This window comes from Pyrgilauda ruficollis, unplaced genomic scaffold, assembly GCF_017590135.1.
Source record: "Pyrgilauda ruficollis isolate IOZ18807 unplaced genomic scaffold, ASM1759013v1 scaffold15, whole genome shotgun sequence".
Classification (NCBI taxonomy): Eukaryota; Metazoa; Chordata; class Aves; order Passeriformes; family Passeridae; genus Pyrgilauda; species Pyrgilauda ruficollis.
This window is the reverse complement of record NW_024513654.1, coordinates 3,633,153-3,648,202: the sequence shown is the minus strand read 5'-3', so window position 1 is coordinate 3,648,202 and position 15,050 is coordinate 3,633,153. Positions and strand designations below refer to the sequence as shown.

General features: G+C 39.7%; 1 protein-coding gene across 1 annotated transcript in view; it reads right to left on the bottom strand.

The window, feature by feature from the left end:
- CPXM2 (carboxypeptidase X, M14 family member 2) overlaps positions 1 to 15,050 on the bottom strand; it is a 65,748-nt gene that overhangs the window by 35,891 nt on the left and 14,807 nt on the right. The window contains exons 2-3 of the mRNA XM_041461624.1: positions 9,291 to 9,400; positions 2,430 to 2,569 (exon numbers count right to left, since the gene is read on the bottom strand). Coding sequence (XP_041317558.1) covers positions 2,430 to 2,569; positions 9,291 to 9,400 — 250 coding nt within the window. The remainder of the gene's footprint in view (positions 1 to 2,429; positions 2,570 to 9,290; positions 9,401 to 15,050) is intronic.

Sequence of the window (15,050 nt, the reverse complement as noted above, 5' to 3'; positions counted from 1 at the left end):
TCTTCCTAATATCTAATATAAGCCAGCCCTCCTACAGTGCCTTGATTTTTTTATTATTTTTAAAATATAAAGCTGGGAAAGTCTCCAAGGCTTTGGACTAAATAAAAATCTTACCTCGGCTCCCCTGCTTGGCAGGTTTTCACTTCTAATAGAACACAGATCAGAGAGGTGTTTTTTTGGCTCTCATACCTACAATAAGATTATTCTCCAGCATATGTTTCCATCAGTCATGAAAGCACTCTCTTCTTGTTACACAGCCTCATAAAGCTGGGAAGGTGCCTCAGGTAACAGAAGGGCATCTTTTGGTACAAACTTTCCTATCACAAACAATCCTTTTTGATACCATCCCTGTCAGCAGCTGAGGGTCAGGGAAGGAAGCTGATGAGACTTTTTTTTTTCTGAGCCAAACAGGCACAAAGGAACCTGCCCACCCCAAAACAAGTCCTACCCCACTCCTTTTCTGTCCCTTACTGGGACTGTTTCTCCCCACTGCCCTGCTCCTTCCATGGGGCACAGCTCAGTCCTCCAGGAGGTGTTTTCAGGAGACATTAACCTGCCCCACAGCACAGCTGGTCCTGGTGAAACCATCTTTGCTCCTGTCAGGCAGAAATGTGCCTGGTTTCCTCAGATCTCAGTAGTAATCCAGGAGGAGCCTGGACCTGCTCTGCCAGCATCAATCCTGCTCTTCCTGCAGACCCTCAGGGCTCTGCCCACCAATTCTTTATGGGGAAAGAGGCAAAACCAAAATTCCCTGCCCATGGCAGGGAAGTTGAAACTCAATGATCTTTAAGGTCCATTTCCAACCCAAACCTTTCTGTGATTTGGTGTTTCTACAGCTCAAAAAAACCCCAAAACCCCAACATGACTGTGAATACCAGCTATAAATAGAGTGTCAAGATCTGCTGTAAACTCCTAACAGAGCTGAACTAAAAATAGAAGCCTGACAGGATGAAGCAGTGCAGCTCTGGCGTTGAGAGGAACAGCAATGTCAAGAGGATGAATAAAAAGAGTAAGGCTTTGCTACAGTAATTACCTACCTACCCCAGAACAATGTGGAATAAATACAGAAACCTTATTGCCAAATAAGCACCTACTCCTACAAGCACCTTAAAAGAAATTAAAAAAAAAAAAAAAAAAACACCAAAAAAAAAAAAAAAAAAAACCACTCACAGGAAATTCAGCTGTTGAAAAGAAAATATTCTTTCTCAAAGATACAGTGGCATTTTTTCTGGTTTACCTTCAATTACATGCCACATTCATTTTCTAAAGGAGAGTTCTGACAGAATGGATCTCTCAGAGTGGTTGTGCATCTCCTGCACACTTATGCAAAAGGTCCAGCAGCACAAGGGCAATTATCTGCTCACATAAAGCTGTGAAACTCAGTGACAAATTGAAAGGCCAAACAAAGATGTAAAGAGCAGGAAGAAAACCCAAATCCTCGCCTCCTGTTCCTGCATCCCTCATATACACTCCACAACAGTCACAGAGGAGTAAATGCAGACAAATCTGGGCAAAACACTTACTGCTCAGTGCCATGAGACACTCTCTAGAACAAGCAGTGGCAAGAAAGCTGAATAATAGTATATTTATATACATACTGTATATATATCTGCATAATTATATGCAGATATGTAATTAATATTTTAAATAAAATTCATTCTAAACAGATATACATTTATAAATAATATATATGTATTCACATATATAATATATATGTGTATACATATATATATACACACACATATATATATATAGTACTGTGAAGTTTGTTTTACCTGCTCACATAAAAATCATGTTGTTTTGGAATTACAGCAATTACTTGGGGATTACCTAGGGATTAAGACATCCCAAAGAGGCATGGTTATTTGAAACTGAATTAAAAATATAACCTGAGCTAACCAAGTTAAATACTGGAAAAGAATAAGGAACTTTAACACAAGCAAATATGACAAGGTGAGTGTAAAGACCCAGATGTAGACTATGACTGCAGAAGTTTGCTACCCTTAAACTTCTATCTTATGCCATATATAATGACTTTGCCTTATATATATATGTAACTATATATATTATATTATTATTTTATATATTATATATATTTAAAGTATATATTTTGTATATATATATACACAAAATATATATACAGTATATATAAAATATATATATAGTATATATAATGACTTCGCCTTTTATATATATAAATATACATTATATTATCTATATATTTGTATAATATATATTTTTAATTTTAAAAAATATGTATATATAATTACTTTGCCTTATAGATAATGATTGTTGCCCCATTCAATGATTGATGTCTCACAGCATTTCCAATGTATTTTTTTTTTTTTCTTGAAGAACCAAAGCACATCAGGACATGGATTCCTTGGTCTGAAAGCTCAGAGTTCCATGGAGAAAAGTCAGGTACTTACGACCAGAGGGAGTTTCTTCCCTGGGTGATGACTCCAGTGAATTTTGTCAGCCTTCGAGCATCTACTTCAATCCACTGGTAGGGGTCATTTCTTCCTGCACACCAAGCACCATCATAAAAATCATTTTCGTTAACACCTGCCTGAAAAGAAGGCAAAGCTGACCATAAATCAGAGCTAAGAAACTGAAGGTTTTCCATGGGGGAAAGAAAGGAACACATCATTCATCCCCCTCACCTTAAGACCCTTGAGGCCCTCACCAAAATATTTCCTTACTCAAGGCAGGGCAGGAAATTCTGGGAAGTCCCTTTGAAAACTAAGAATGTTTACAGATGAATTTAAGTCAGAAAAGATAAACAGAGCTTCAGTCTGTTCTTGTGGCCTGATAGAGCCACAGATCCAGAGCCACATTCTTTATCCAGAACAAATTACCCACATGGTCTGCAGAGTTTGGAAAGTCCTAAAAAGCCAGCTGCAGCCCATGTAAATAATGGTCAGTGATTAGAAAAATCTTTTCCCTGGAAGCAGCAAAGCAGAGTGCAGGGCATAAGGAAACAGTAGCACTACTTCCCACCAGAACCAACATTATTAATTTTCATAGCAAGGGTGGCAAAGGTTAAAAATTCAGGAATATCTGGCTGCTCCCCAGCTTGAGCACCAACCTGTATCCCAATTTCTGCTGGGAAACCCACCACAAACAGCCTTCCCAGCATTTCAAACAAACAGCTGAAGGTATTTTGGGTAAGCTGTTTTCCAAATAAATCTGAACTAGAATTTAATGAAACATAGCATCTGAAGCCTTCAGAGATTTATTTTCCTTCCAAAGCCCAGGAAATGTTTGGCACCAAGCTGAATACTGCCATAAAGAGCACAGAAGCTTTGCCATGTGGTCCTCTGAGGACCTACTTGTATTTTTGTGGTATTTCATCTGTGGTTTATGTGGATTTATCACTGCCATCCATGTAATTCCAGGAATGGATATCATTAAATATTTCCCAAATGAGAGGTTTACAGACTTTTTCTACCCAAATGGGTGGCTCTAACTCAGAGAGGATGCAGTGGTTAATCCCTTTTCCCAGTGTGGCATCTGAAGGAAGTGCTACAAAACACAAGACACTGATTCAATTCCTAAAACTTCTCATTTTCTCATTTTCAGGTCTGAGATAAAGCAGCTTAAAAATTACCTGTTTTCCTACATCTACCAAAATTAAATTAAGCCCCCTACTTCTCCAGGAATGGATATCATTAAATATTTCCCAAATGAAAATGTAGAGGTTTACAGACTTTTTCTACCCAAATGGGTGGCTCTAACTCAGAGAGGATGCAGTGGTTAATCTCTTTTCCCAGTGTGGCATCTGAAGGAAGTGCTGCAAAACACAAGACACTGATTCAATTCCTAAAACTTCTCATTTTCAGGTCTGAGATAAAGCAGCTTAAAAATTACCTTTTTTCCTACATCTACCAAAATTAAATTAAGCCCCCTATTTCTATGTGTTAGTTCTGATATTTTAAGGAGAAGTTCGTATAAAAGTCAAAGAAAAAAAAAAACACAGAGAAAAAGCCTGTTAACAATGGGAGATAAATTCTTCAGGGAGAACAGAACAATGGGAAAACATGAGAATACAAACATGGTCACTGACCTGAGTTATAACCCTTGGCAAGAAAAGGTTTCAATGCATTTTAAAGTAAGATGGAATTTGAAGTAGCCTGAGGCTTTAAAACCTTGCCAGGAAATGTTAATATCTGCAGAGCACCTTGAACCAGCATCCTGCTAATCCCTTCACACTGGAAATTCCACCAGTTCCTGCAGAATAAGTGCCCCTATCTCCCAGTCCCTGGTGCTTTTTAAACTGAGGATATTTCCCTTGGTGTGATGCTCATCAGGGAATAAACCTCTCCTCCAGATTGGAATGAGAAGTGGAAAGTAGAGGAAAAAATATGGAAAAAGTGCTTATTAAAATAAAAAACCTTCCCACCTAAATTACATTCTTGAGTATCCATGGTTTCAACTGGGTTTAAATAAATTTCAGCTTAAGTTGATTATAAAATATGGGAAGTTTTAGTTATCCACAGCTTGAAATACTCTGGCCTTAAATAGGGGCAAAGATACCATAAAAAAATAAAATAAAAAGAAGAAGCAGAAGAGGAAAAAGAAGAGGAAGAAGATGAAAACCCATACTGCTACTTCTCCCTGCTCTCTAATTTTCTGATATCAGCTTATCTGAAGCTAAAAAAAAAAGCTTTTACTGGGTAAAAAGAAGCAGGTGTCTGTGTCTAATCAGCACAAAATACTATGTGAAAAACAGGAGTTTAATCAATGAGAAGTTCTTCTTAGAAATGTTTCTGAAGGAAAATAAAGAAATTTATGCTACAATTTCTCTTCTCAAGCTTCAAGTCTATTTTTTTTTTTTTCTGAAGGTGCTTTATTTCCCTATGGCCACTTCAGAATACTGTTTCTAGAAAATAAAAACTTATAGACTCAATTATTTAGTAATTAGATTTCCTATTAAATTTCTGTGGGAAAATTATCATTCCTAGGAGATGGGTACAGTTATCACCAAGTATTCTATCAAATAATATGGACCAAGATCTTTCCTCAGTAAGGTGTTTACTTGAATTTTAAAAATCCATATTGAATTACTGGAAAAAGCAGATTGAACTTATGCCATGGGTACTTAAATTATCTTCATAAGCAGGAGACTGAAGCAGCTAATGAAAATTGGAAGCCAGGGCTAAGTATTTTTCCCTTCACAGAATATTCAAGAATAACTCCAAGCCTAACCCAGTTTGTGTTTCACTTGCAGCCAAATGCAAAAATATTTCTCAATATACAATATCTTATGAAAAAAAAACAAACAAAACCCAAGCCTTTTGGACAGAGGAAAAGGGACTTTTTTCTGTCACTCATAAATCAGTTATTCCCAAGTGTCAAAGCTGAAGAATGTAATTCAGCTAAACTAAATGAGCTGCTTATTAGGTATCCAGAACATAATATGGAAGTTACAAATGCCTTTACAAATACTATGACTTTGCATTTTAATTCATGTTTCTCTTCCAAATTAGATATGTGCAAGGCAGAATAAAAACTTGCTCACAGTATCAGTGTTCTAAAAGCCTTCTTCTATAATGAGGAGAAAGATGATACTACCAAAATGTACTCAAATAAAGAAAGAAACTCCAGTCTTCTGCCACAAATCAGCTGGAGCAGCAGTAAAAATACATCAAATATCAAACCACCTCTGCTTAAATTCTTTTCCATTCCCAGCAGGATGATCAAAAAATCATTTTACCATAGGAAGTTTGGGAGGGGAAAAAAAAAAAAAAAACATTACTCATCACAGGTATTTATAGCAACCACTGCCAGTAGGGAAGAGCTAAAACACACAGGCTGCAAGTTAATCTTCAATAATTTTGTCTTTTCCTTGTGATTTGATAATGCAGCTTTTCAAAGGGAACAAAGATGTGGAAAGACAATCATGGAACCATGGAATGGGTTGGGTTGGAAGGGACATCAAATCCCACCCAGTGCCACCCCTGCCAGGGCAGGGACACCTTCCCCTGTCCCAGGCTGCTCCAAGCCCTGTCCAGCCTGGCCTTGGACACTCCAGGGATCCAGGGGCAGCCACAGCTGCTCTGGGAAATCCAACTCACCCCCTCCCTACCTTCACAGGAAACAATTCCTTCCCAATATCCCATCCAACCCTGCCCTCTGGCAGTGGGAGCCATTCCCTGTGTCTGTCCCTCCATCCCTTGTCCCCAGTCCCTCTCCAGCTCTCCTGGAGCCCCTTCAGGCACAGGGAGGTCTCCTTTAGACACAAATAATCCACCCCTGCCCCTGGCAGTGGGAGCCATTCCCTGTGTCTGTCCCTCCATCCCTTGTCCCCAGTCCCTCTCCAGCTCTCCTGGAGCCCCTTTAGGCACAGGGAGGTCTCCTTTGGACACAAATGCCTGTGTTTGCAGACATGGGATTGCTTTGGGTTTATTTGCTTTATTGTTACTTGGGTAATCTTCAGTATCTGGATTTCTCCAACCAGGAAAATTAGGAAGGGAAAGAAACATAGATTGATAAATTATCCACTCTTAATTATCATATAAGTGACAAATACTAATGAATTTTATCCCCTAAGGCAGAGAGCCTCAATTAATATTATTTTATGCCTTGATTTCTCTTGATTATGTTAAATTACTCCTGGTTGTACCACTATTGCAGTTGGATCTCCAAAATATGGGGCTCTACTAATGTGGCTCATGCCCTTGAGAAATCCCACCTTAATCCTCACATTCAGGCAGGACTGGGAGGAAAATCAGGGCCCACACAATTCAAGGGCACAAGAGAAGCAGATCCTGCAAAGTCTTATCCAATTCTAAGCCTGTCCTTCTCTGGAATAAAGCACACACCAACTGGTTCATTTCATGTGCTTCAGATAATCTAAACAGGAAAAATGAGCAACCAAAACAAACCCTGAAAAGCTTTGGAAAAACTTAATTATTCTGCAAATTCTCTGAGAACTGTGGCAGTGCCAGTTACCTGGGGAGAGCCCTGAGCTTCTCAGCTGACTTTGCATCAGATGATGAGGTTGGGCAGAGAGAGGATTTTGTATTATGCTGGGGAGAGCACCACAGTCCCACAAACATTGTGACAGCTCCATGGTGAAATCCAGATCACTGGACAGGGGCAGCAGCCCATAAAACTGCTTGTCACCATCCCCACAGCATAACATGCTCACAGAATTCCAGTGGCACAGCAGTGTCTCTGAGCTGGCCAAGTGTTTTCCTTCGTGTACAGCTCTGAACAGCAGGAAAACACAGCAGCTTCCACCCCAGTGCCTTCTGCCTTTCCCAGCACGCTGCAACCTCCTGTGCTGAGCAGCAAAGAGAAACCACCAGGGACCTCATTGCCCACCTGGCACATCAGCCACCTGCAGCACCTGTCCCTGCTTAAAGCAAATTCCCTCTAAATATGAGTGAAATTCAGAAATCTTCATGCACTGCAGCCCCAGTGACAGGGACCTGCGGATTCCAGGTATAGAAAAGTTTTAGTGCTATTCATTTTTAACTAAGCCCAAAGAAAACTGTTTTTAAAGAAAAATAAAGGCAAGCCTTTCTTTTTTTTTTTTTTTCTTTTTTTTACAGTAGTAGTAACCCTGTGTGGTGAGGGGTTTAGGGAATTGCTGTATCTATAGTTTCAGTAAGGGTAAAAAAAAAAATTGGTCTAATCCAAGCTTTGGGAAATTTCAGGAAGAGCTGAGTGGCATTTTTCTTCTGCTTTGCTTCCCAGTAAAAGACTGTGCCCTTGGCTTCTCTGGAGATTATATTTAGAGGAAACAAGAGCCATTGGAAACATTCTATTTTTATATATACACACACACACATATATATACATATATATATATATATATATAATATATTTACTTATCACCTCTCTATTTATTTTAACACACTACTGATGATGACAGGACTGGATGGACTCCTGGTCTAAACCAGTGTGGTCTTGTGTTTAAATAAATTGAACTTCAACAGCAGCATGAAATTAAGTAGCCAGAACCAACAGAGAACTCAGAAGTTTGCATCACAGTCCTTGGTTTTATGCCATTATATAAACAGGACTGTAATAAAATAACTAAGCATTCCTCTAGAACCCCCCTGAATATCATCTGCATTCCATTTCTGTGATCATAAGGGTTTTTTTTCCTAGCAGAAATGTCAAGTAAAGAAGCAAACTCCCTCAGTGGGCTCTCCAAAGACAATAAATATGAAGGCTGCAGGTGAGAGCTCACCTTGCACACAACCCCATGGACCTGGATTGGAAAGGAGGGGCCCATTCCCACTCTGTGCTGGCTGCCTGCCACTCCCCCTTTTCCAGCTGCCTGTTCCAAAGTGTAGCCTCAGCTTTCTGACCAACTTTAATACATCAAAACAAACACTAGAAAAAAAAAAATAGGAGGGGTATGCATTTCCCCAGAGACTAACTTAGAGAGGTGTTGGAGAAGAGGCACAGTGGTTTAAAAATTGGTTGAAAAATCAAAAATTGATTGGTTAAAATCAATCCCTCCTCCAGAGTGAACCATATGGAACCACTGCTGATTAGAGCTCATCCCTCCTAGTCCCAGCCTTAGCCCCCTAAGCACCAAACCCCTTCAGCTGGGGAGAAACACAAAGGAGGGGTCTAAAACGAAAGATAAATTAAAAAAACTTCAGAGATCTTTCACTGTTGGCTCGGTGCTGATATCCTGTTTATGACTTTAAGTGTTGAGCTTTATCATGCAAAGTAACAATTTTAGTCTGGACAGACTGTGATTCAGAGAACAGCCTTAAAAATAAAGTGGGAAACAGAAGCAGGAGAAATGGGACAATGGCATTTGGTCCTGCAAAGCACCTAAACACATTTTTAATCTGAAACAAAAGAAGATAAACAGGATTAGAGAGTTCTGAAGTGAAGCATTTTTTGGATGGTATAATCACTGCTTCTGAAAAAAAACTGCCTCAGGGAAAGGGTTTCACTTGAAACCACACTTTCAATTAACCACTGTCATTAACTACAGGCAGACAACAAAGGAAAAAAGCAGCTTGCTGTGAGAGCTTCCTTGCAGGCTGGTTGTGGAGGGAGCAGGGAAAGGAGCTGCCTCCACCTCTGCTTGCTCAGAGCCAGGATCTGCACTCCAAGTCTGGAGATTTTCCCAACTAGCCCACGAACCCAAAGGTTATCCATCAACCTTCCTCCCTTCCCCAACCCCAGTGTTTCCCCTTCATTTGAATTACATGAGCTGACAAAGCAGTCAGAACCAATAAGTATCCACTGGTTCTCTTTATTCAGCAGCACAACCTGGAGCCATTCTCCCACTTAGGAGAAAAAATTGATGTTACCTGAATATTGAGCCTTCCTCGGTGGGCCCCGAGGCCGTAGCGCTTTGCTGTGGAGGCATGGAGCTGGAAGTCAGTAATTTTTAATGTCTCCAGACCAAGTGGAGGGCAATCTACAAAACAAAAGATTGATTAAATTTTAATTAAACAGGAAAAAAAAAACGACCCCAACAAAACAACACAAAACAAACAAGTATTGAGAGTTTCTGGATTTCGGCAGTGCCAAGCTGGCTGGGTGCTCGCTGGGATAAAGGAGCAGAGCAGGGCTGAGGGCAATGAGGAATGGCAGCTCTCAGAAAATCAATGAGGCAGTGCAGATTTACACCGTTTGCAGGGGCTCAGATAGTTATTACTGCTTGCTCTGTGCTCCAGTTTTTCACAGATATGCGCAGTATTTCCTGTCGAGTGCTTTTCACGACTAAAACACACTTTTTATTTTTCTTTTTGGTGTTTTCTTTTTAATCTTTTGCTTGGATTTTTTTTTCCCTCCCTGTACTCATTCCAAGCTACTGTATGAAATTATGTTTCTAATTAAAATCTCTTCTGGAAACTTCACTCAGAGTTCCTCCCATTGCACAACAGCATCTGTTCCAGAAGTCTGGGAGCCCAGAGAGAGCTGAGCTCTGCAGAGGTGGTGCTTAAACATAAACAAAGCAATTTGGAACCAAGGACCATCTCCCTAAACCCCAAATTCTGCATATCCTTGAGGACAGAAAAGCAAATGCCATTACTTCAGCAAAGCAGTGCTTGGAACTCTGTCTTTGGGAGATAAGAGGTTGGGAAAAATCTGTTTTGTGATTATCAGACAAATGTTTGGCTTTTTAATCACTCACCAAAATGTCACGAGGTTATCAAAGTATAAAAGAATAATTTATGCTGGGAAAGCCCTTGAAAATCATCAATTCCAACCATTCCCTCAGCACTGCCATATCCACCACTACTGTCCCCAAGTGCCACATCCACACCTCTGTTAAATCCCTCCAGGGATGGGGACTCTGCCCTGGACAGTGGGAATGTACCTGGTTGTATTTAACTTTCAGGTTGTATCTAACTTTCAGGTTGTATTTAACTTTCAGGTGCAGTTTTTTTGCATTATTAGGCACAAACTGGCAATGTGTGAGATTTCCCACACTCCTCCTTAGTTCACAACAAACTAAAATCCCTCAGGAAAAATGTGACAGGCTGTCAATTCATGCTGCTGTTTCTTTGGGCATCCTTAGGAAGTTCTCACACAAATCCAGGGCCAAATGTCTCCTTCAGAAGTAGTAAAGACAAAAGGTAAAAATTAATATATTTTCTGAAGCACCAAGAGTGATCTTAGTGTTACATAAGAGCTGAAATATAGACAGCTCCTCATTTCAAAGAGCTTTCAATTCAATTATCCAAAACAGAGAAGAAACAGGATGTGTAATGAAAGGCAGAGGAAGGAATAGCTGGGAGGATTTTGGGTTGATTGTCTGATTGTTTTAATTTCATTTCCTTATAGAGTGTTGCATCTTTCATCATACTCCAAGTGGAAGAAGTCTCAGGCTCTGACAGATCTCTACTGGGAATAAACTACATTGTTTGGAACTGCCTTTTTTAACAAGTTTGGTCCTCAAGACAGGATTGGAAATCAATCTCATGGTGCAATCCTGTGAACGCTTAGGCACTTTGGGGTATATTCCTCTGTGAACAATCTCAAATTCTCCAGAAGTTACCCAGAGCTACCCGGGCCAGGTCTGAGCTGAAAATAAAGGCGAGTTGCAAAATAAAAGCAAGCTGGTTTTGCATGGTCCATTCTTAAAATATCATTTAATGTTGCCTATGGATATATCAGATTACCAGGCCTGTATTAGGAATTAGCTCAATTCAGCAGGAGCTGTCAGTAAAACCAAGATTGGGCTGTGTGGGCAGGCAGGGACTACAAGAGGCAGAACAGGTAACTCTGATGAAAACCCTGCAATGCTCCCAACACTCTCCTTTCTCAACCTGCTCAAGCATTACCATATTCCAGGTGAAATCATAAAGACCTTTACCATCAATTCAATACCATCCTGGAATTTATATTTACAGTTATCCATACAAATTAATAGGAGAACACCTGCTTTCTCTAGACTTTAAGCTGTGACTTCACTAACTAACCCAATCAATTGTTTTTTATGTTGGTAAGAAAAAAAACATGAATATTTTGCTTCAATACTTGACTGAAAATAAATGAAAATACTTTCTTCCACTGTTTTCTCCTCTTTCTCCGGTGGGCATCCCAAAGTGGGAGCAGAGCAGAAGGATTTGCATTCAAAGACCTTTAGATATTTATTTATTTTACATGTTGGGATTCATGCAGTTTTCCACAAGAGAAGAATTTAGATTTTGCTTTAAAATAAAATTATGTTTTCTATTTATAGCCATAATATTTGAATATTAACACTTTAGGAATCTAAATGTTTTCCACATGCATATGAATTCCAACATCAATAAAGGGATGAAAAGAGGAGCATGCAGACCAAAACAACAATTTGTAATGTACAGAGATGGTGGAGACAAATTTTTCAATAGAGCTTCTTCTGATTACCTCAGATTTACTCATTGTAATACAACAAAATCCACCTGAAGTTGCCATATCACTACTGAAAAAAAAAAACTCTGAGTCATACTGAGAATTTAATTTTGGATAAATTATTTTGTTGGGATGTGTGTCCCCTGCTTCTTAAAGCTACTGCAGATAACCAGGACAGCCTACTCTTGAAAAACATACAGGAAAAGAAACTGATTTATGGAATTCATAAAAGTTTTACTTTTTAAAGTATTGCTTTAATACGTTTTATTTAACTTGAAGAAATATTTCATGAAACAATGAAAATTGCCACCCAATCAGTAGGGCTGTCTTAATGATTTTGTACTCTCTGTGCCAGTTTGAAAAAACCTTGGGGAAGCCACAGAAACTGGACAGCAGGAATGACCAGAGATTGTGTGAATCTATTGCATAATGGATTCAGCTGAAAATGACACAATTATTTGGTTGTTTCTTTAACCAGCTGAAAATTTAGTAATTATAAAACACAGAGAGCTCACCTGTGGCTTTGAGACCTTGAAATACATGTCCTGTGTACATAAGTACTCAATAAATAAATGCACCAACAGCATTTCTGGTCTAGAGGGACAAAAAGCAAACCTGCAGCTTGAAGGTGCAGAGAAGAGGCTGTTGTGGACATTTCTTCTCTCCTAGTCCATATTCAAGCATGATTTTGTGTGTGATTTGCAGCCATAGATAGATATTCACAGATAGATATTCTTTAGAAATGAGCATTAATAAGATGTCTGGATCAAATGAATTCATTCCAGTAAAAAGAGACAGGGCTTGGATTCAGAGTTAATAACATTTGTCTGTGGAAGTGTGTTCCTGTGAGCTTTCCTGCAGCAATGCTAAATGGCCACATCTCAGCGTCCAATATTATCAATTATTCTTCCCCCAGGAGTCCCAGCAGGGCACCAAGGCAGTTCTGGTACCTGGAAATCTGGGAATCCAGATTTCCAGGATTCCCAGATTGGGAATCCCTGGGGGAAATCCCTGTCCCTTAAAATCAGCAGGAGAAACACTCAGGAATCAGCTCAGTCTCCACCTCAGATCTTGAAATCTGAATTTACCTCTTATTCTAGGTCTGCCCACAGCAAGAACAATACCTGGAGGTGCAGCTGAGCTCCCTCCTCGAGGCAGCAGGGGCTCACTTTGCAATCTCAGTGTGGGGGATATTTGAAAGCACTTTCATCCCCGTGATGGCTTCGTCCTGTTGCTGCAGCATCTTCAGTTAAAGCTCTGGTCAAAGCCCCACCTTTTGCAGAGCCAGGAGGTTTCCTTCACTCCTGCAGGATAATTACAGCTGCTGTGCTGCAATCTCAGCTGTTCTGCAACACACAGCTGTGTGAGCAGGCAAGGAAAACACTTGTGCTCATCTCTGCTGCCTAAATTACTCATTTATTTTATTTCCTTCTGGTCTAAATAAAGAATGCCAGATAAGTCCAGACTGCCTTTCTGGCTCTTGTATCTAATAAAGATGCATTTAGGAAATCATTCTGTCCTCCTCTGTCAGAGGCAAAGCAGACAAACAATTCTTTTACTTAAAGAGAATTTTCCATCAAGTTTGGAATATGTTCAGCTTTTCAAATGGAAGGGCAGAGAGAAGCATCATGTTTCCTCTTCAGCCCATATCACAAAAGCCATGCCTGAAATCCTCTTCAATTCCTGCAAGTCTGTGCTGGTCTAACTCCTCAAGAGCAGAGATACTGGGATCTGGAAATGGAGAAATATCAGCTTTGTGCAGTTTGACAATCTCCTATCCCAGGGGAGACACAGGATTTAAATCTTCTTTAAACAAAGCACTTCAACATTCAACTAAAAGGCAAAACTGTGAATTTACCATCAGATACAGGTAAATTAAGCACACAAATAAGAGTATATTTTGTGGAAATTAAGACTATAATATTCATTATACCAGTCGTACTATTCTTAGGTCTTGATGGTCCTGCACAAAAGTTTCTTAATGAGGCAAATATCATAAATTTCACCCTAGCAGCTAAATTTAGATGTTTTCCTATGAAAAGTGTGGTTGATAATTCATCTTCCAACAGCAGAAACTTTTAATGGGAACTCTGGCAGTCTGATTTCTGTGGCTAAAGTTCTGCTTAGGTCACAGGCAGGCAAAGTACTTTAATACTGTAATGAATCTGCAAGGTGAAATAACAGTAAAAGCACATTTCTGACAGCCTTCACCTTGCTGAAAATATCTTTTGATTATGTTTCTGTGATGGACAGCCTTTGCAGGGGCTGAGTTCAACAGAGTAAACTTTTTCTAAATAATTTGCTATATACATATATATATATTACATAATTAATTTATATTTATTTATGAGGGCATGGGGGGGAGATGTGCAAATTTGGTCTCTAAATGTTGCTGTTTTGATGATGTGATCACGGAGGTGTGAAATTCCCACAGATGTTCATGACTCACACTCCACAGTTGCTCTGGCCCAGCTTTTCCCTGGAAAAATGTCCATGGATTTCAGTCTGAGTGCTTTTCTGACTCTGCTCATATCTGAATTGTTGCTAACAACAATAAAAAGTTTCCTTTCTGACCTGAATTCAGGCCACCAGCCACCCTACACCCCAGATCATCTGAAGCAGCATCTTGAGGCAGCTGAAAGCTCCTCAAACACCTTTTGCTTTTATTTACTTTTTCTGGAAAACCCATTCCCAGAGCACTGTGAGAGCAAAGCAGGAAAGTGCACTTACAACAAATCCCCTGCACAGAAGTTAAAGCACTGAATTACAGTTCCAGGCCAAAGATCAAATAAAGAATTAAGGAGATGCCAACATTTCCTATCCTAAGACCACATTAATTATTGGCTAATGTGGCAGTGAAGCTGTATATTTTTTCCAGGACAAGCACCAAATGCTGCATTGAGGTCTTCAACATCAGGGACTCCTCTCAGGAGGAAATATTTATCACAGCACTGCAACCTGCACTTGTGATTGCTCCTGAAGATTTGAACAGAAATAAAGAATAAATGAAGAATCCTCTGGGTTCTTTAGGTCAGGTCTGACATGAAACCAAATGAGATTCTGAAAATGCACTTTTTCATTTTCTCTCATTAACTTTTCACATTTTTGCTCTCTCACAAGCCCAGGTTGTGGCTGGCTCGAGATGCAATGAAGCATTTAGCAGGAAGAGCTTCTATTATTGCTGGCACAGCTGGAGGCAGGCGTTTCCAGAGTGCCTGGGAGTT